The 22380-nt window shown below is 33.1% G+C and overlaps 2 protein-coding genes across 2 annotated transcripts; one reads left to right on the top strand and one right to left on the bottom strand.

The window, feature by feature from the left end:
- The first annotated feature begins 3567 nt into the window (after window positions 1-3567).
- On the top strand, window positions 3568-6465 carry LOC114751320 (probable receptor-like protein kinase At2g23200). The gene has a single exon (XM_028939994.1). It carries the CDS (start codon window positions 3770-3772, stop codon window positions 6251-6253), a length of 2484 nt encoding a protein of 827 aa, XP_028795827.1. The 5' UTR covers window positions 3568-3769; the 3' UTR covers window positions 6254-6465.
- Window positions 6466-13046: 6581 nt separating this feature from the next.
- LOC114751321 (UDP-glycosyltransferase 84B2-like) lies at window positions 13047-14420 on the bottom strand. The gene is made up of 3 exons (XM_028939995.1): window positions 14189-14420; window positions 13647-13900; window positions 13047-13538 (listed from the first exon to the last, which is right to left on the bottom strand). Exons 1-3 carry the CDS (start codon window positions 14418-14420, stop codon window positions 13047-13049), a joined length of 978 nt encoding a protein of 325 aa, XP_028795828.1.
- Window positions 14421-22380: the final 7960 nt, after the last annotated feature.

Below are 22380 nucleotides of genomic sequence, written 5' to 3'. Positions count from 1 at the left end.
AAAAACAAGTCTAAGATATTGTCGTTCTCACTATAGAGCTTGTTATTATAGGCTGCTGAGATTGTTATTGGGACTTTTTAGTAATTATTTCTCTTCTGTGAGATTTTATTGTAAGTCTCTCATTATATTACTAATCTAACTTTTTTAAGAGTCAAATAAAAAATAAGTAAATCAAAATGGACCGTTGTGGGTTCTTTCCATGCCGTGCTTGGTTAGGACAAGTAACCAAAGACCATGTGTTTAGTTGGTTTATTTAAAAAACATTTCACGCTCAACAAGGGATTATTCTTTACTAACTCATGGATGGAGCCTATGATGTCCTAATTATAGATTTAGTTTCTCTAAACACACGTATGAAGAAAGCATTAAGATTTATTTTATACGTAAAATTTTTCCCCTTTTTTAGTTTTGGCCTCAGTTAAATGACACTATCAGAAAGCGCATCAAAAGATGTTTTTATTAAATAAGATGTGCGATTTTAATCTTTTACGCGGGATATCTTGTGAAAACGTTTTAATTATGTCTAGAACTTTGTAATAAGACTTGTAATTAAGGATTAAAAAAATACCAAAAATTAAAACTTGTAATGAGGCACGAAAGAAGCACTGACAATAAGTTGCCAACAATAAACACATCACAACTATTACTGTTAAATAAACGGGGTGAAAACTTTGCATGAACTGGATTTACATTCAGATCTGGAGATCTGGACGGTCTAGATTTATTTTTATTTTTATTTTTATTTTTTTAAAAATAATTATTTTAATAGGTATATGATAAAAAATAAAAATAATTTCTTAACTATCATTTTTTAAAATATAATTTTTTCTATTTTAAAATAATTATTTAATAATATTAAATCTGGACCGTCCAGATCTAATTTGGACGGTCTAGATTGCTCATCAGGTGATGAGCACCGAATGAGAACCATGTATGAACTAGATCCGCTTGTTTTCGCGTTATCGTAACAAGGACATGATCTCATATGCGTCTTTTTTTTTTTAGGAGGAAAAAAAAAAAAACCTCACATCCTATATGTGTCCTGGAACCCTATAAAAACAGGGTGCTCTCTTCTTCTCATTTTTCCTTCACTTAAATTAAAATTTTAATCATTTAGATTTAATATTTTATAAAATAATTATTAGTATAATTTTCCACATTTCTTCTATTTCTTAACATTATCAACTGAGTTTTTGCCGAGAGTTCAGCACGCGTCTATAGATTCTACGCAAGCATAAGATCTTCTTTAGTAACACACGAAAATTTTAGGAAAAATTGTAAAAAAAAGACTTTGGAATTGTAAAAACGCAGATAAGGACCCTTGACAACTTATTTTGGGTTTTGACAATAATAATATGTCATGAAGTTGTCAAAACCCAAAATAAAGTTGTCAAGGGTCCCTATCTGCGTTTTTGCAATTCCAAAGTCTTTTTTTGCAATTTCTCCAAAATTCTATTACTTAAATAATCTTTTTTTTTTTCATTTTTAGCATTCCAAAGAAGTAATTGATTAAGAAGAAGTAATTGATATTGATTAAATTAAATAGTTAACCCAAAAGTGCTTTTCAAAAATAATTTTTCATAAAACGAGACAAACTCTTTTACATATTTATTTCGTATACCGTAAAAATATTTTTAAAATCATGATTTAGTTTCTATCTAAAGAACCCTAAGTAAACGAGGTTACCCAAATTAAACCCCACTTGTGAAGAAAGACGAGATAACCCAAAATTCTATTCCGAAACTGAAAAAAATAGGCAAATTGCCATATGAAGGAAGGATCTGGAACCTAATCCCCCCGGGATCATTTCTGTCATTCTCATTTTTATTAAAAATCAAACAATTAAAATTTAATGTCTTATGAAATTATTTTTATAATATTATATAATAAATAAATGAACGAATGAATTTAAACTTTTAAAACATGACTTGAACAGTTTACAGTTATATGCCAATGAAAATAGAAAAATAATGATTTTATTAAATATTAAATTTCAACCATCCACTTTGTCCATAGAAATGAAATGGCGAGAGAGAGAGAGGGAGAGAGTAGGGAGAGATATTAATCTCAAAAGAAAACTTCGATGCTAGCTAGAATATCAAAGCCTCTGCTGTTAAAAAAAAAAAAAGAGCATCGCAACCCCCGTCCAGACCGGGGTTAGACTTCAGACCGTGAATAAAACTTTCAAGTATGCAATGAATAATTCCAACATAGTAGTACTGGTGTATGTGTACATACTATTCAGTGATATAATTCTTTGACTTGTCATTGCAAGTGGAAAGAACGTTCCCTTCCGTGGGGCCTTCTTCCACAATGCTCAATCAAATTCCTCTTCTCAGTGAGCCAATTCCAAAATTTCCACACACATTTTATTTTAAAGATACTTACATTTGAGTTCATTCATAGTTGGGCAGATATATCCTAAGTATTACAGTAGTTTTGGTTAGTCTAGAGTGTGAGCCAAACCATGTATAAGTCTATGGCTCCAGTCAGCAAAATAAGGTTGGATGGAGTAATAAGGGAGAAAGCATCCATTACATATGAATATGGTATATTATTAAATTAGTTACATATTTTGCTAATAATTATTTAAGCTGTTACAATATTTGTTTGCCTAGCTAATATGAAAATATTTGGGTAATGGTTGTATCTGTATGGTTGAACTCTGGGTTATTGAGACGTTTGTGCTCACATCAATTATTTAATATTTTTCAAGTGACAATTCTTATAGAGAGCAAGGGAAGGTACCAGAGGAGTGAGCTCTTACACTTCTCAAGTACATACTGAGTTAATTTGATTACTTACTATTTGTCATGACCCTAGACAATAAATCATTATTTTGTTAATTCCTTGAACTGATAGACTTTAGCTTTATTTCATGTTTTCCCCACTGTTTTTGGTATATTAGACTTTGAGACTACAGACTTGGATATTTATATTCGAATTATATTATAGGTTTTATTACTCATGTTTATTTGATACAATCGTTAAAAGGATGAGTTTTTAAGTGTTAACTCTTTTTTTGAGACCTTAAAATCAAACGAGTTTTATATGGTATTTTGCATAGTTCAGAGAATAGTTGTTACATAATCCCCGGATCATTTCTCTCATTTTCATTTTTATTAAAAATTAAGCAATTAAATTTAGACTTTAAAACATGACTTGAACAGTTGACAGTATCTGCGAATGAAAATAGAAAGATAATGATTTTATAAAACATTAAATTTCACCGTTCACTTTTTCCATAGAAATGAAATGGCAAGAGAGAGAGAGAGAGAGAAGGGAGAGATATTAATCTCAGAAGAAAACTTCTATGCTAGCTGGAACATCAAAACCAACGTACAGACCGGGGTTAGACTTCAGACCGTGAATGGAACTTCAAGTATACAGCGAATAATTCCAACGTAGTAGTGCTGCTAGTTTATGTATATATACTATTCAGTGATGTAATTCTTTGACTTGTCATGGCATCTGCCAAGAACGTTTCTTTCATGGGGCCTTCTTCCACAACGCTCAATCAAATTCCTTTTCTCAGTGAGCCAGTGACAGGTTGAAATTTCCCGGACGTCTTCCGAAATTTCCACACGCACCTTTTAAAGATACTTGCATTTGAGTTCATTAATAGTTGACCACTCTCAGGTCTTCCACTTTATGCAGCTTCCATGTTCCTTCGACTCATCTATCCGTTCATAGCTCCTTCATCATCACCTTCAAATTAAACTCAACTTTATTTATCGCCGGATTCTGGAAGTGCCCCCGCTTTGCTTTCATGGAAGTTCTTTGTATCTCCATGTTTCGTTTCTTTTTCCTTCTTCAATTCTCCTCCTTGGCTCTAGCCTACGCTGTTCCCGCTAAGTATTTCATCAATTGCGGGTCCGATTCCAGCGTAAACGACTCTCGTCAGGTTTTCTCTGGCGACCACTCTTCTGCTTCCGTTTGCTTTTTGAAGCACAGCTCCACCTTGAAGGAACTTAATAAATCGTCAACTACACCTTCCCTGTATCAAACCGCGAGAATCTTTCATGGTCCATCTGGTTACAAGTTCAAAATCGGCGAAAATGAAGGCGGGTATTATGTGGTACGTCTCCATTTCTATGCTTTCTCGTCTCCAGAAAATCTATCTAGGGCTCGATTCAATGTTTGGAGTGCGGGATTTTTGTTGTTGGGTAATTTCAGCGCCGAAAATCAAACAAACTCTCCTATAGTAAAAGAGTTTTATCTGAACATCGGTAGCTGCATGAGCTTGCGAATCGATTTTTTCCCCGTGGAATCGAAATTCGCATTTGTAAACGCCATAGAACTGTTTCGCCTCCCCGATAATTTTATCCCCAATATGACAACACATGTTACTAGCAAAGGAAATACCAGTGACTACAAGGGCATTCTCTCCTCTGTGTTACGTATGAGTTACATGCTTGATGTTGGTGGCTCTGAGGAAAACGATATCTTGCGGAGAAGATGGACGAAAGATGATCAATACACTAAAACAGGGAAGAAGTTATCTCAAGTTGTTGGTATTAATTACGGAGGAGGAGATAACGGTTCGGAAGAACATGGTCTGGCTTCAAATAATGTTACAGCCCCAGAAAATGTTTACCAGACAGCCAGAGCGATGGCTTCAGCTTCAGGCAATCGTGGTAGATCTTTTAACATATCATGGGCGCTTCGGGTGAAGAGGAATGCTAGTTATTTCATTCGAGCTCACTTTTGTGACGTTATCAGTAGTAGCCAAGGCCTTACATACTTCAATTTTTATATCTACAACTTCTTCAATTGGTCGGTTCGTGCCGATTTATGGCCGCTTTCTGTTCCTTTTTATCGTGATTTTGTTGTCGATTCTGATGACTCTGGAAAATTGAGCATCAGCGTTGGGCCTGACGAAGCGTCTATTGTTAAAAATGCTTTCCTGAATGGTCTTGAAGTGATGGAAATCATTAAAACTCGAGCTCCTGCAGAGGCCAACTACGAATGTAAGAAGAATCATAAGCATCTCCTTCTAGACGTGGGGGTTGGAGCATCGGCCCTGATTTGCATTACGGTTATTGTTCTCTGTTTCATCCGGAAATATGGGAAACCAAAGATTATTAGAACTCTGGATTGGGCGCCACTTTCAGTTAAGGGAGGAGGAAGTTCCCACGGCAAATGGGGAAGCAGCCATGGCTCGTCTCTTGGTAACTTAAAACTGGGACTCAAGATTTCTTTTAAGGAGATTCAATCTGCAACAAACAATTTCCACAAAAAACGGATTATTGGGAAGGGTGGATTTGGCAATGTGTACAAGGGAATTCTCGAGAATGGTGTGAAAGTAGCTGTAAAGAGAAGTGAGCCAGGGTCAGGACAAGGATTCCCAGAATTTCAAACTGAGATCACGGTCTTGTCCAGAATTCGCCATCGTCATCTTGTGTCCTTAATTGGGTATTGTGACGAGAGGTCTGAGATGATACTGGTTTATGAGTACATGGAAAAAGGCACACTCAAAAATCACTTGTACAATGCAAATCTCCCCAGCTTGCCTTGGAAACTGAGGCTCGAAATCTGCATTGGAGCAGCAAGAGGTCTGAATTACCTTCATAAAGGAGCAGCTGGCGGAATCATTCACCGTGATGTGAAGTCCACCAACATATTGCTCGACGAAAACCATGTTGCTAAAGTTGCTGATTTTGGCCTTTCCAAGACAGGTCCTCTTGATCAACAACCATCTATCACCACAGGTGTCAAAGGCACATTTGGGTATCTTGATCCTGAGTATTTCAGAACCCAACAGTTAACAGACAAATCTGATGTTTACTCATTTGGGGTGGTTCTTCTCGAAGTGCTATGTGCAAGACCAGCACTTGATCCTACGCTTCCATGGAACCAAGTGAACTTAGCTGAATGGGGAATGTTCTGCAAGCAAAGGGGGACACTGGACCAACTGATAGATCCGACGATAAAGTACCAAATAGATCCAAACTCACTAAGAAAATTCAGTGAGACAGTGGAAAAATGTCTGCAGGACGATGGGTGTGACAGGCCAACTATGAGTGATGTGTTGTGGGACTTGGAGTATTCGCTCCAACTTCAGAGAGGTGCGAGACAGAGGAACTCACGAGAGGACACTTCAAGTGGGGCTACGGCATCAATTGAACTGTCCAACGTAAGGCGTCTTCCTACTCTGTCAACACAAGCAGACTCAGAAGTCATGTCAATTTTGAACGATGATAGTGCAGCCCATTCTGTTTTCTCTCCGTCGCATATTGATGGTTCCGGATGATCAAATCTTAGCTTAAGCCTCTCAAATTACAATAATTATCGTTGGCTTCAGTTAATTTCTCTTCCTTGCGAGTTTCTTTTTGGAATTGTTAATATTCCATACTCACTGAAAAGTGGGATTAAGTGCTGGACGCAATTGTAAGATTGATGACTATTGTGCTGTCAATATTGGGATTGATCCACTGGCATGTCAAAGCGGGGCGAGTTTGAAAGTACAGCATTCAACTAGACTCATTATTTTGCCATAATGGTGTCCAACTCTTCAAGAAGTTGTCATGTGAAAAGAAAGTTCTACTTTTAGGTCAAGTTTGACATTGGGGTATATATTTAATTGTTCTTCAAAAAAAAAAAGAATTTACTACTTCCGATTCTTAATATAAGAACTTGTTTAACTTTTTATTTTGGTTCTAAATATAAGATCCTAATTTACTTTGTCTCTCATATTTATGTATTTCTTTCCAAGATAATCTTTCTAACAATAGTAGTTCTAGCCAATACACTTGATTAGCAAGGATATTTTAAGAAAGATAACATCTATTTATTACAAATAACTAACTTAACTTTTTTTTTTTAATTTTCTCAAATTAGTCAATTAACTCTTATATTTAGGATCGGAAGTAGTATAATTTATTTATAGAGTAATTAAGCTCGAATCGTATGGTAAAAATAAATGATGGGATAGATGCATACTTTATACACTGACATTCTTTAAAATCAAATGATATACTGTACTTTCTTTTTTGTAAATAAATAAATAATATAGTTATACTACTTTGTGCCAACGTAATCTCCCCCTTCTCACGTATATTTGTTGGAATTGAACTTTTAACTATTGTTTATACTCTACTTTATTCTGATCATCAAAGCTGACCTTAATTATTAGTGATCACACTTGTTTGGATGAAACAGATTTATATATTAATTATTCAGGGATCAATATCAATCAACAATATTAAAATATATAAATTCGTAGCAAGGCATTTACATTTTCTACCTAGACTTTATGAAGCACAGAAGTTCACCTAGTTATGTATGTAGCCAATATAAATAAAATAAACAACTTAAAATTTTTTGCAAATTTATAGATATCAATAATAATTTGATTTAAAAAATATTCGCGTCGAATACGATCACACGCATAAAGGGAGTGTTCAACTATGGCAAAATACACATATACACACAAACACACACAAAATTACCATTCGATATCACAAATCAAATTATTGTTTTGACTTTTGAACGTAAATAAATTATTACTGTGGAGATATTTGGTTGACTTTTGTCCACAGCCATAGACCGTTGCAGATTCCCTAACAAAATTAATTGGATGTCACTGCAAGTCTGCAACTACCTCTTATTTTGTTGGTAAACAACCACCAGTGCTATGCGAATTGCCAAAGACAAAAGGAGAAAAAGACACAAGTGCTTTATATTGCCTTTTGCAAAACAAGAAGGGGAAGCCACTTTTAAGGTAACAAAGGCGTGCAAAGTTTTTTTTCAGGTTAAATAAAGATTAGCCCCCCAGTGTAAAGGCAGAAGGAAACTTTACTGCAAGACCCTAAAATTACTGTTACATACCTGACTCTTCATGGTACAGAAGTTGAAAAAAAAAAAAAAAAACCATTTTAACGTTGTTGTGCACGTACCAATCTCCACCTTGAAGTCCCCAAAACTCACCTTAATCTACGCCTTTGTTTTTCCTTTTTGTTGTTTTTCTCCTTGGGGGTTATTTGATATCATTCATCTTCATCTTGATGATAATCTCAATATATAACAACTTTAGCATTTTAAAATCACCTTCTAATCACTGGTTACGTGCTTTTAAACTTGCAAACTGTCATAGAACCCGCAAACTTTGAAATTATGAGAAAACATAATAACCAATCTAAAAAGCTGAAATTCTGGTAGATAAACATCACTCTATCTATATGTATACTTCATGTACAAAGCAGCTATATGTGTTATGAAGCAAAATGTATATGATATACCCAGAGGATATTACAGAGAGAAAGCTGTGAGAGAGCTGAAATATTATGAAACTCGAGACAATATGATGCTTTGTGTTGTGGCTAATGGCCGGGACCTTTTGTGCTAGGCCCAGAAGACAACGTCGTGTAGACTTTATTCTGGATCAGAGCTCGCCTTCTGAGATCATCTCTAGGGTTGGTCTTCTCTTTCACGAGAGCTCTGTTCTGAAACTTAAGGCTTGTCTGTGATGGAGATGCTCTGCTTTCTGCAACTCCTGGCCTTGTGACGAGAAGCACTGTGAGAACCACCACAAGCACGACGGAGAGCTTCATTGTTTCACAAAACTTAACGGTGAATGAAATGGTTGAAATGTTTTATACAAGAGAAAGACGGGTGGTAGTGGAGAGTGAAAAGAATGGCTCAGAATCTCCAAAGAGTATGCAAAGCAAATAGGGACTTCTTTTACATTCGTCTAAACGGAGCAGGTCGGAGGGCAAATGGACGGTGGAGAGGTCATCATGTGCTGAGAGATTTTTCTCCCCCTCAATTTCTCTTTCCTCCCCCACCCCCCCGGGAATAAAAGAATATTTAATTTTATCCAATTACTCAATGTCTACAAATTCTTAACATAGCTATATATGTAGGACTTAAGGGGCATAGTTTCATAAATTTTTACGGTATACGAAGTAAATATATGAAGAAATTTATCTCAATTTGTGAAAAAATGATTCCGAAAAGTGTTTGTTGACTTATCCAAACATCCCCTTAAATTTGATATTACTATTAATTTAAGGATTGTGAGTCATTTTTGCCATGTAAGTATTAGCAAAGGAATTACAAGTATTCGAAATATTTTTTTCGATTCAATATTATTTTGGAAGTGTTATAAAAATAGAGCAATATTGCCCTTGTCATTAGAAAATGTTAATAATCAAACCTAGTTTTTTCAATGGTTATGGTAAGATTACCTTTTTAATACTTTCTAGATGACATTAAGCTTTTTTTAAAATAAAAAAAACTTCTCAATACCCATATAATTCCTTTGTGAATACTTTTAATATAAAAATATAGCCCTTAATCCTTAGATTAACCCAACCTTCTATCGAGTTATTCACTCTGTGGCAGATTTAATATGAGAACATGATAATAAAGAACTTTAAAATTGGGATTTTCAAAGAGTGGGACCTGTGGAAGGGGGTAGTTGACTGAAACATTTGATAATGGATTAGAATCAGGCGCAGTAATGGCCACCCCCACCCAGCTCTGGTGTTCCCATTAAGAAACTCCAAAATTTGACTTTACAATATGACTTGCTAACTCTGGGAACTCACTGGATCCAAGCATTCCAAAGCCTCTAGTGCCTATATTTTGAATAGAGACTGGGTATACCAGATGCAAAACTGACCTGGTTTCACATTCTCATTCGAAAAAGATTGCAAGATTCTCTCCAAAAAAAAAAAGTGTCACCTTTCTGTGGCAATGAAACGGAATGTATGAATAAAACTGGGATGGTCAAAATTAGTTATATAAACACTATTACTGTTAGTAATTATTATTATTATTATTAAGGATGGAGAATAAATTTGATGAGGAAGGGTATCGAGGGAGTTTTTAACCATATAGCTTATGAAAAGGCCAATTTGGGGGTGGTCAAAAGAGTGGGGGGAAATGGTAGGTGGAGGTGTGAGAAACCTTATTCCTTTTTCACTTTTGATAACCGATGGACACAATGGCGTATTTATTTAAGCTCAAAACAAAACAAAACAAAAGAACAAGAATCTCTTGCAGGCGGTGGTTTCCAAATGCCGGTGTCTTTTGTTTTTTTTAATTAGATTGAGGTTTGTAGAATCTGGGCAAATTTTTTATGGTTCATAAAAACTTTCATCCTTTTGTTCTTTTCCCCCCACTTTAATGCTTGTATTGGAGGCCATTAAAATATTTCCGGCTTCTTACAAGGAAAAGAGAAAAAGAGAGAGAAACATAAATGGATAGTGTGGGTGCTGAAAGTGTTAAGGGGGGTGGCTACTTTTTGGGACTTGGGATTCCTTCCACAACAGACCAACCATCTTTCTTTTCTTCTCTTTGCATTGGACCATTCTACGCCGTTGCCCATGCCCTTTGAATCAAACATTTCCAAATACTGTGATGGTCAAGTGTTAAATAAAATCAACTTTTTCGATATGATTTTTCACGATTCCTAATTCTCTAATACTGGATTTTGACCGAGAAAAAAATTTGAATCTCAGATAAATCTCACTGTATCACAATAGTTTTTGTCAAATATAATCGATTATCAAAATAAAATCTATAGTAAGTTTCATTATTCATACACTGGCAATAATATAATTTAGAGTAAAATACTCTGACTTCCCTTCTATTTTGTCTTAATTACACTGACATCCCCTCTATTTTGATAACATATATTTTAGTCCAAACCATTAACACTGTTAAGGAATATTCTAAAAAGATTCTTTACATATATTTTTTAATTAAAAAAATATTAGAATAAACCTTGTTTCCTACTTTACCCTTCATTATTTTAAATATGTAGTTTAACTTTTAATATAATATTTATTAATAATCTATTTAATATTTTTACTAAATTTAATAAATTAAGACATAACTTTATAATTTTATTGAAAATACATGTATACAATTACAAAACAATTTTTACTAATATATATTTAAAAAATTACATCACAAGTAAGTTTAAATAAATAAACAAGATTTATTGTAAAATAAAAATTTGTATTTATAAAATTAATAAAATTTATACTATGGTAATCAATTCATATAACAAAAAATATTAAAATATTTATTATAATTATTTTTTAAGTTTAAATAAAGATGTATGAAATGTCATTAAATAATAATTATTAAGTGATATTTGTATTAAGAAGGGACAATTTGGTCAAAATAATGGGTTAATCTTATAATTTAACAATTAACTAACAGACGGGTGGATGGGAGTTGAATCTCAAAACTAAAAAGGAGGTTTGTGTAATATATATTTTGATTTTAAGGGAGGTCCATATAAGTTTTCAAAATAAAAGGAAGGTCTTTATAATTTAGGTTGAATAGGAGGGACGTTGATGTATTTTACTCTATAATTTATTCTTCATATTCCATACACACACTGTGCACATAACATTTAGCTATGCGAAAGTATAATAGTGAATAACAAAACTAGAAGAAGTCATGGACAATATGAAGATACGGCTGAATCGAATTTCTCTGAAACTTTGTAGATAGTGAATTGGGCCAAGTTGGTTATCTGTGGGCCAGGTAATAAGATTTCGTCCTTGAGCAGCGCAGTTGCAAGTGATCCAGACGTTTGGGTACCTGATAGGCCTGAGTCCGCAAGTCCTTGAATTATGCTGGGAAAAATTACGAATAATTTCTAAACAAGAGATTCATTATTCATAAACAAATCTCTCGATTAAAGGAGGTTGGTCTAGTTTAAAAAGCTAGTATTCTATAATGTAGTAAACAAAGATTCAAAACCTTTTGGGAGAGATGCCCACATCTCATACCCAACAATGTCTTAAACATGATTGTTTCTAATAAAAAGATATATGTGTCTTAACACAAAAAGAAAAAAAAATCATTTTTAGTAAGTCAATTTTCTTGATCTACAAGTCAACTTCATAGATTGGTTAAAGAGTAATCTGATCTTTGCACAGGTTAAAAAATACGACAATTATTCGGGACATAGGAGCGTCGCTGTATTTTAGCAAATTTGCTGGACATATTTGGAAATAAGTCGGTTATCTAAGATCTATTTACAATTTTCCTATTACTTTAACTTAAATCCATAAGTAAACATTTCAAGATTTTTCAAATACTTATGGTCTTTTTTATTTCTTATCCTAAAGAAATAAACCCTGAGGGCAATTTATTGTTTAGTACTCCCTCTGTTCCTTATTATAAGAGATGAATAACCGAATTACGTTGATTAAAAAAATAGTTAAAATTAATTAAGAACAATTAATATGTAAAAAGTATAATTTTTTTTCCAAAAATGCCCTCATTAATAAAGAGAGAGAACAATGGTAATTTATTAAAAGAAAGAGAAGTGGGAAGGAGAGAGAGTGTGAGTTGGAAACAATAAATATGGGTAAAATAGGAAATTAACACAAAAAAGTAGAGACAACTTTTAAGTGTCTCTTATATATAGGAACATGCCATAAATACCAAATGTCTCTTATAATAAGGAACGGAGGGAGTAATTGGTATCATATATGATTTACTGGGTGCGTTACTGTTTATCGGTAATATGATTTAAAATTAACGTATGGTGATTTAAATAACAGAAAAATCACTGACATTAATTTGAAAGATTGATTTTTATATATGGTCCATTTTATTTCAAATTAATTTAAAATTTTTAGATTTGAGAGAAAGGGAGTCAAAATATTGTTGATAGTTAATAATTTCATTGTTTGAACGTTATGAGAGAGCAAAACATGTTGGAAAAACTACCTTAATTTAGATTTGTTGATATGCTTAAATTTAAAACTTGTAATATAAAAGCATAAAACATTATAAATTGATATAACGAAGGAAAACGGTATCCCTATTATTACTGAAATTTTCTGTAACATTGGGCAGAGAAGGTAAAATGAAGACATGAAAGAGATATTCCAAAACATAGAACCCCTCAGTCCTCGAAAACAGCTCCTTCAGCCTCTCTACTTCTTCCCAAGTTCAAGCTTAGCTTGCGGGAAGAATCTGGAGAATACTCCAAAATGTGTAATTAAATTTATTCTGCAAGGTAAAAATAAAATAGGCCCGTTGATTTCCCCCCCCCCCCCCCCAGCGAAAGTTTAAGCTGAAGCCTGGTTCTTTGCAAGAACTAATTCACCAATGAACTGATTAACATTATTATGAGATGAGCCACCTTCCTGCAACACCTTCCTTGCTGCGTCTTTCAATTTCAATGCCTTCTTCTTCATCTTGTTACCCTCTGGATCCTCCATCACTTTTCTGATGCATCTCTCCAACTGTTCTGCGCTAACATTTCCATCTTCCTCAAAATTCACCTTCACGCTATTCTCGAAAACACTTCCACAAAGCCTAGCATTTGTTGGCTGATCCGACCATTTTGGATAAGCAATCACCGGCACTCCGGCAACCACCGTCTCCGCCGTCGAGTTCCACCCACAATGAGTCATGAAGCAACCCACAGAACGGTGCATTGGCACTTTCTCTTGCGGACACCACGTGACCACCAAGCCTGTCTCTTTCTTTTTCATTTCTTCCAGAAATTCATTTGGCAATTTTGCAGAATCATCTTCCTCGCAATGTTTCCGAGCTGGCTAAACCACCCAAAGAAACGATTTCTCGGTATTTCTCAAAGCCATAACTATATTATCTATCTGCTTTTGAGTGAAGACAATCACACTGCCAAATGAGATATATATTACCGAGCAATCTGGCTTGTCGTCTAGCCACCCCATGCAGGAATCTTCGGCATTCCACAGGTTAATACTGAGATCATCGGTTTCTTTTTGTCCCACAAGAAATGGCGACACCAACGGTCCAATGGACCGATTCTTGATTAGATAATCCATGGCCTTCACAATCTCTTCCTCAATTTCGTCAAACGAAGTGGCGAGAACCCATTGTGCTTTATCAAGAGATTGAAAAAGATCTTGAAGAATGTTCTTGATGGAGGAACCTGCAGAACTGGAAGGAAGCATAAAGGTTGGAAGATCTCTAATCTCTAACGTTGAAGTCCCGGCAGGTGCAAAATCCCATTGGGGTCTCCAAGATTTGGAAAAAAGTTAAACATTTTTATAGTAACGATAGTAAATGGAAAACACAGAAGACGCCTGAATCCAAAGTACTGCCCAAGCGATGCCATGCTCGTGAGCCACATCGATGGCCCAAGGCATGAAGGGATTGATAATTAAACAAGAATAGTGGTGAGACGAAGTAATGACGAGACTTGATAAGTTTTTGGGACCGTTTGTTTTTAGAGAATCGAAGAAATCATCAGAATACTTGAGGCGATCAAAGTCAAGGCTAAGACCATCAGAGAAAAACTCGATCTGGATTTGAGAATTATGGGCAATAGGGTTTGAGTTTATTATGTGATGTCGAGCCATTTCAGTGGCGGCGATAGTGACACGAAGACCCCTTGAAATGAGGAGTTTGGCTAGGTTGAGCATGGGGTTCATGGGGCCTTGGAAAGCCATTGATACCATAAGGACTTTTACTTTCTCTTCAGCTGGAGCCATAATAAAAGGCAATGTAATTTGGAATAATTATGGTGTATAAGATCGATTTTGCACTTAGGAGGAACTTGGGCGTATTATTTGTATGCCATAGCATGCAATATATATGGAAAATTTGTAATCAGGTTATTGTCTAAAAAAGAAAAAAATAATTTTGTCCAATCGTGGAATTATTTTTGTTATAAATATTATAACATGTGGATGTCCATTTCTTCTTCCTCTTCCTCTTTCTCTTCAAGTTCATCAACTCCCATTATTTTCACTAAGCATTAATCTTCCACTACTCCATTACCTTTCCACTATGCTTTTAATCTTGTAACTCTCCCTACTCATATTCATGTGGTTTATTGTCCACTATTTATCATTTAAGTACAAATGTAACCTATGTGTAAGACTGTGTTTATAAATAAGACATGCCATTGTATTGTGATGCAAGTGAAAAATACAATATCATTCTCTCATTTTCTTGTGCACATCTCTTTTCTAATCTACTTTCTTTGTTAGTTAATTTCATAACACGTTATCAGCATGATACTCTACTATCAAAGTTCATGGCTTCTAGTTGATACACATTGATATTTTGTTCGTTGAATGAAGATAGTTTGATCCGAACAGTTTGATAAGATTTCTCCAATTTATTTAGAGGAAATGGTGGTTTTGTATATCAACCTTATTAATTCATGGGTAGCCGAATATTTTATTTATCATATTGAGATATGAAAATTTTTATTTTTTTTCTTACTTTTTCATAATTCTATATCCTTATACTTCTTGATTTACTATGAGGTTAATGTTCATCTATAATATTACTATATATGATTATCATCTCTGATATTACTTAATTGTTGCATTAGAAAGTAAAATGTTAAACATATAAATAAATAGCTAATAGCTATTGTACTCTTGATTTTGTGATTAGATGACTAGAAGCCACATCACATTTTAATGATTCTTTGATAAAAGATCATCTTGTGGTTGTAACAGATGGCATGATAAGATTGTCACAATTTGATAATATATCAAAATCCTAAAGATTGATGATTTAAAAATTAAACGATACAAAAGAACTTCGTAGTTCTAAAAATTTTGTTATAGTCCGAAAGACTAATATTTGAAAAAAATGATGGTGTGTTATTGAAAGCAAGGAATATATCCATAAGAGTAATAAAGAATATAATCACATTATATTAGTGGAACTGATAACTAAAAAGACAATAATCTTGGAGCTTGACTATTGAATCATAACAGAAGAATTAGTAATAGCTCTATGATCAATATGATAAAATTATGAACAATTGTTATAATATGACCATAAATCATATAGATAAATATGTATCAATTCATTAAAAAGCAAATGTTAAAAAAAATAGTTGTGGAATCAAAAAGACCATGGATAATGCTTAATTTTTATTAGTCTTTAAATTTATTATGATTTGTGAGAAACAAATTGTTATAAGAATTTGATATTGTGATATTGATAAGTGTGTGATATAAAACTAAATAGATCAAATAGTGCCAAAAGTTACTAGTTATATTTTATTTATTTATATCTTATTAATATGATCTGATTCAATATTAGTGTTAAATATTTTAGATGTCTATATTGAGAAGTTTTGAACGTTATTTTTTATTTGTACTTTATTTTCAAAAGCTTATTTTTAAATGTTCTTTTATATTTCGGTGTTCTCTATGTGTATTACAAGTTAAATATGTGATACTCATAATTACTTGTTATTGTGTTAATGATATATTGAAATAAAGTTGTGCTTCATATTCCTACTAAATTATATAGTTCCTGAAAAACTAGATGTAATAATATTAATATAGTTCCAGAAGAGCTAATACTAATTTTTCTTTATGAGCAAACAAAGTATTGATAATGAAAAATATGACCCATAGATCTACATCACAACTTTGATTCTCCAAAGAGTGTAAATGTTATAGTATAATTGGATTAAAGTCTGTAACTATATATGAACTAAGAAGTACTTAGGCTTCCAAGCAAAAGATAGGTTATTGACCTTAGCCTATTATATGCTCGTAACTGTTTATGAAATATATGAATAAATTAATCATGTTTGAATGACTCAATGTTGAGGGGGAGTTGTTGGAATACAGTATGAGTTGATATTGGATATATTTTTCATATCAATTTCATAAATATATGTCAAACAATCATATATTATATTGAAAAGCTTATTATTGGTAACGAAAAATGGTATAGTAAACCAGACGTTTATTCATATAATTAGATTTATTTTGACATGACTTGTTTGATCATTTAAAACTATATGATGCAACAAATTATTAAAGATTATGTGTTGATATCCATTGAAAAACTAGAAGATTCTTCCAAATAGCCAATATTTTTAAGAATTCGTATGTGCTGCTTGTTTTCAAAAAAAAAATTGATTATAAAATATCTCTAGTTATGTTTGTTTTAGAATGGATCACTACATTTTTGGAAATATATTGGGCCTATTTAGAAGCATATAAGTCATACAAGTATTCAATATTTGATAGATGCATCTATATAAAATGGTAACGTGTGACTAATATTAGTTTGCAACCTGAAGCTTGTAAAATTGTTTAGATAAATATTTTCGGACTATGTGAACCTAAAAACTTGATTTTAAAGATACTAGTGAATTTATATATAAGGCTTTTAATGTTGAAAAGCCTGCTTAACAAATTGATCTGGCAAAATTATTTGTTAATGCCTCTGTGAACAGCTTGATCAATATTTATGAGAACAAGTTTTTTCCATTTTAGTGTTGGCATATTTAATTTAATATATTGCAGCACTTATACGTATCAAGGCAACAAAATTCTCCCAATAAAATTGGCTTTTGGTTAGGAGCCAGATATTTTCCATCTAAAATTTGAAATATGCAATATTTATTCCTGCTAATCCACCACATTGCATATAGATGGATATTTAAAAAACAGTTTGGACATATGTTAGGTAAGAACCTCCTTCTTCTTGATTGTCTCTAAATGGAACACAATTATGTTCCTAAAAGAACAAATGAATTTAAGAGATTTATATTGCATAATCCTAACATGAGGGGGAGAAATTGACTAACTGGAAAAGAGATAGCATGGAACGCATTATTACTATCAAATATAAATCCTCAAATATATTAGTATGGACCAGAAGTTCATCGAAATTGCATTCATGAAATGCTACAAAATATTTTACTGACCTGAATGAAAATTTTTAAATCTCTTATTCTAGCTGAAAATGCTCCAATTAGTATAAATAAAAATAAACATACCAGAAGCATGAGAGGTTAATCGGTTCCAATATAAATATCTTGAATAAAGAGGAGCATACAACTTAGAACTTATATTGAGGAGGCATATACTCTAGAAGAGTGTTAAGACATAACTAATTGTAAAACCCCGGAAGAGATTCAGGTACCTGAAAAGGAAGAAAAGATCTCAACAAGTTATGTCACAAAAGAAAAAATAGAACCGAAAAGGTAAAGTTGTCGACAATGATTTTCATAAGAATATCATGTGATAAAAAGGATCATGCACATAGATTTATTACATAAAGTAGACATAAGTTTGGCCAAGAACAAAAGTAAAAAGGAAAAGACATGATGAAAATATTATTTCGATATGTAAAAATGGACTTGCAGTCCAAACACATGAAATATAAAGTTTCTATAAAAATATGGACGTTTATATGAAAATAAAAATTTTCACAAATAATTATAATGAGACATATTACTTTGTGGTGGATATAATTTTACATATTTGAATAGTCTGACAGTTATGAAATGTGCCTATTAAATATTATTATGACCCATGGATGAGTATCATTAAATAGTGAAATTTACATGATTATCCTTGAAGGATCCAAAATATGCTAGGAGCATATATAAGAAAATCTTTCAGTATATGAAATATTATGAAGATTAAAATAATTTCAGTATGTATCATTCATTTTATAGTTCTGGATCAAAATATATGAAATTTCCCGAAGGATTTCACTTGCCAGAAGCATACAATTCAAGTTCTTGAGAGCAATATTTAATTAAGCTAAATAAGTTTCTATAAGAATTGAAGCGATCAAGGTGTATGTGGTATAACCGACTAAGTAAATACCAGTTGAGAAATAATATAAAAATGATCCAATTTGCCCACACATTTTTATGAAAAGATCTGAAAATAAGTTTGCTATAATTGTTGTTTATGTTGGTAACATAAATATTATTAAAACTCTTGAAGAGCTTACAAAGCTATAGATTGCTTAAAGAAAGAATTTGAAATGAAGAACTGGAAAGAACAAAATTTTGTCTCGGATTGCAAATTGAATACTTGAGAAATGAAAACTTTTGTGTATCAAATAATTGATACAAGAAAGGTCTAAAAGTGTTTTATATAGATAAATCACATTCATTATGTACTTTAATGGTGTTGTGAGATTTGTGAAGGTGAATAAAGAACCTTATATATTTCGAGAAGGTGATGAATACCTACTTGCTCCAAAAGTACCAAATCATAGGTCCAGAAGTACCATATCATATCTTATCAGTTACTCATGACTTGACATGACATATCATTTGCTGTTAACTTATTACTAAGACATAGTTCTTCACCAAAGACATTAGAATAAAATTCTACATTCTTTATGATCCACATGCTAGTAATTTCAAATGGAGTATTTATCTCATAATATTCAAGAGATGGTGAAATATATATTTAGCAAATCTGTTCAAAGAAATCTAGCAGATTTACTTACCAAGTCACTTCCAATTACAATATTTGAAAAGCTTGTTCATGATATCGGTACCATAGACTCAGGAATATCAATTGATGTTATCAAGAGGGGGAGTTAATACACGCTGTACTCTTTTTTCCTTGTCTACGGTTTTTTTCATTAGGTTTTCCTAACAAGGTTTTTAATGAGGCAGCACTAAATAGTTTATCAATGAATGTGTACTCTTTTTCTTCTGCCAGGTTTTTGTCCCACAGGGTTTTTCCTAGTTGAAGTTTTTTAATAAGGCACATGTCTTATATAATGGACATCCAAGGGGGAGTGTTGTAAATATTATAACATGTGGATGTCATCTCCTCCTTTTTTCACTTCCTCTTCCTCTTCAACTTCATCAACTCCCACTACTTTCACTAGGCATTAATCTTCCACTACTCTATTATCTTTCCACTATGCCTTTAATCTTGCAACTCTCCCTACTCATATTCATGTGGTTTTTTGTCCAGTATTTATCATTTAAATACAAATGTAACTTATGTGTAAGACTATACTTATAAATAAGGCATGCCATTGTATTGTGATGTAAGTGAAGCAAGTGAAGGAATAATATCATTCTCTCATTTCTTTGTCCACATCTCTTTTCTAATCTACTTTCTTTGTTAGTTAATTTCATAACAATTTTCATATTTTTCACCATACATGTATATGTTTTTTCCCCCCAATAATGACATGGATTACATGCATGACAAATGTATTCTTCTTAATTATATTGATTAAACGGGTAATTTTCAATTAATGAATATAAAATAATGTATTTACCATGTTCGAGTTAAAATTTTGTTAGAAAAGTAAATATAAAATAATATATAATGAACCGTTTTAACGACTATGCATGAATGTGGTGTATATAGCAACGTGCAAATGTATATGTATTGCCAGAAAAATGACTTTTAAAGGCGGTTAATTGTTGTGGCTTTTAACGGCGGTTTTGAATCAGAGTAAAAAGAGTCGACGTAAAAGGATTAGAAAACACGGCGGTTATTAACCGCCGTGGAAAATAAACTTTCAACGGCGATTTTACTGAAAACCGCCGTTGAAAATAAAATTTCCACAGTGGTTTTATTAAAAACAGCATGGAAATTCAAATTTTACGCAGCGGTTTCTTGATAAACCGCCGTTATAAAATATATTCCATGGCGGTTTTTAATAAAACCACCGTTATAAATTAATTTAATGGCGGTTTTTGAATAACCGCCGTTAAGTGTTATTTTTTTTTCATTCGTCATTTTATATTTTACACCTCCCTGTAGTTTAGGTACCCAAAATCGGTAGAGTATATATACAGCACCATTTGAAGATTACCAGATGAACACCAAAGCATTATCTCAACAAAACTATTTGAATATTACCATATATGAACATCAACTATAGTTAACAATCAAAAAATGAACCAATATGCGAGGAAGCTAAGAGACCTAATACTTGACATTTTAAAGATTCTCTAACAACGTGGTTGACAAAGAGTCTCTTATCAAATTGATCTCGTCCATGCTGTATGGCATAACATTTTCGAATGCCTGTAAATCAAAAATGGATTCATTAGTCAACTTGATTAAAAATGTGAAAAAAATGGGCAGAATTACATGCAACATAAGTTATATTTAATTACCTTGTGTAATTTTTCAGTTACCCCTGTCTCAATAATGTCATTGATATAACGGATGACATAATATCCGCATTCAATTTTCCCAGGTTGACAACGTACTGAAAAAATAAAAAATTTATAAGCATCAGCTAATTTGATGATTGAAAAGATTTATAACTACATATTTAGCTCAAAAACAACATACTTGTGGGAGAAACCATGTTGGTGGTTGTATATTTTGATACCTGGTCATAAAATTGAAAGTGTGAAAAGCCCTATGAACATTCAAATATTAGAACATTAGAACACATTTTTATAAACTTTATATGTAATAAATATATAAAACTAACGTTTCAATGACATCTTTGGTTTCTTCGATTGGACTTCCACGGAGGGAATCGAACTAATAGACTTTGTTTTCAAAAGGGGCGCAAACAATTAGAGTCAATGATAACTGCAAAATACGAACCATGTTAATTATAATCTACATATATAACAAGTGTATCTCAAATATAATAATATACTTACTTTTTCACGTAAGGTACAAAATATATTTTCTTTTTCAACTGAGTCATGCGGTCATCATGTAGATCGACCTGGCTTCCACAGTATTGGCTTTTTTTTTTGTACCTTTTGAGGACACATAAGCCAATGTGTCCTCAAGTCCTGCCTGCCTACAGACTCCAACAAAATGCCTGTTGTTCAAATAAGAAATATTAGAATATGCATAAGTATAATACAAAAAATTAGTTTAGTTATTGTAACTTACAAATAGCCACCTGCATAAAGACTATATCCAACTCCTCAAAGTTGAGGAACTGAATGAGGTCCTTCTTGTCAATAGTGAACTGGTATGGACATCTGAACCCACAATTCCAGGCAGCATATTATAAGTAAGAGAGTTTTCCATATTTGTTACCATGTATGAAGAAGCTCCAAACTCCCATACATAACCCCAATATCAGTAGGAAGAGGCAGCAGGACAGGTTCTGAAGTGCTACTTGCCGTCTTCTTCGTTGTCGCCTTCTTCGATGGTGCAGGCTTTCCAATAAGTCGTTTTGGCCACAGAATGAAATTTCCTTTAGCTTGAACCAGTAGGCGAACCTCATCAGTAGGGAGGGATAGGCACCGGTGTATCACCTTGATCGCTACGGATTTATCCACCGTCACCCTCGATTGATCTACTGGAACTTCTTCCCGTGGATCGTTGAGCCCGAGAATACTTGGCCATTAGCAAACATGAAATGTCGAATCTCCATTAACGTCGACATAGAGAGAACACGTGTTCCATTGTCTTGGACAGGGTCAGGGCTAAGGTCAGGATCAGATAATGTCAACTGTTTGTCTGATTATACTGCCCTTCCCACTTTTCATCATAGGTGAACCTTGAAATATAAGAAGAAATTACTTAAGGCACATTATATAAGTTTAAAGTGACGAAATGAACCTTTATTACCTATGACGGCTCAGACACTCGGGGCATCTGGAATCTGGGGTTGCCATCATCATTGCAAACTTGGCATCAAACTCCTCACGCATCTTTTGCATCT

Source organism: Neltuma alba, unplaced genomic scaffold (assembly GCF_004799145.2).
Source record: "Neltuma alba isolate B1F8T4 unplaced genomic scaffold, ASM479914v2 tig00006863_pilon, whole genome shotgun sequence".
In the NCBI taxonomy this organism is placed as follows: domain Eukaryota; kingdom Viridiplantae; phylum Streptophyta; class Magnoliopsida; order Fabales; family Fabaceae; genus Neltuma; species Neltuma alba.
The sequence above is the reverse complement of the archived record's forward strand: the minus strand, read 5'-3'. Positions and strand labels throughout refer to the sequence as shown.

What these genes read in the sequence shown, in the direction of transcription:
- LOC114751321 (XM_028939995.1), bottom strand. Translation starts at nt 14,420, where the DNA reads ATGGCTTTCCAAGGCCCCATGAACCCCATGCTCAACCTAGCCAAACTC. An exon ending in CGATTCTCTAAAAACAAACG is followed by an intron (nt 13,901 to 14,188) that starts GTCCCAAAAACT and finishes CCAGTTCTGCAG; the next exon opens with GTTCCTCCATCAAGAACATT. An exon ending in ACGACAAGCCAGATTGCTCG is followed by an intron (nt 13,539 to 13,646) that starts GTAATATATATC and finishes TGGGTGGTTTAG; the next exon opens with CCAGCTCGGAAACATTGCGA.
- LOC114751320 (XM_028939994.1), top strand. Translation starts at nt 3,770, where the DNA reads ATGGAAGTTCTTTGTATCTCCATGTTTCGTTTCTTTTTCCTTCTTCAA.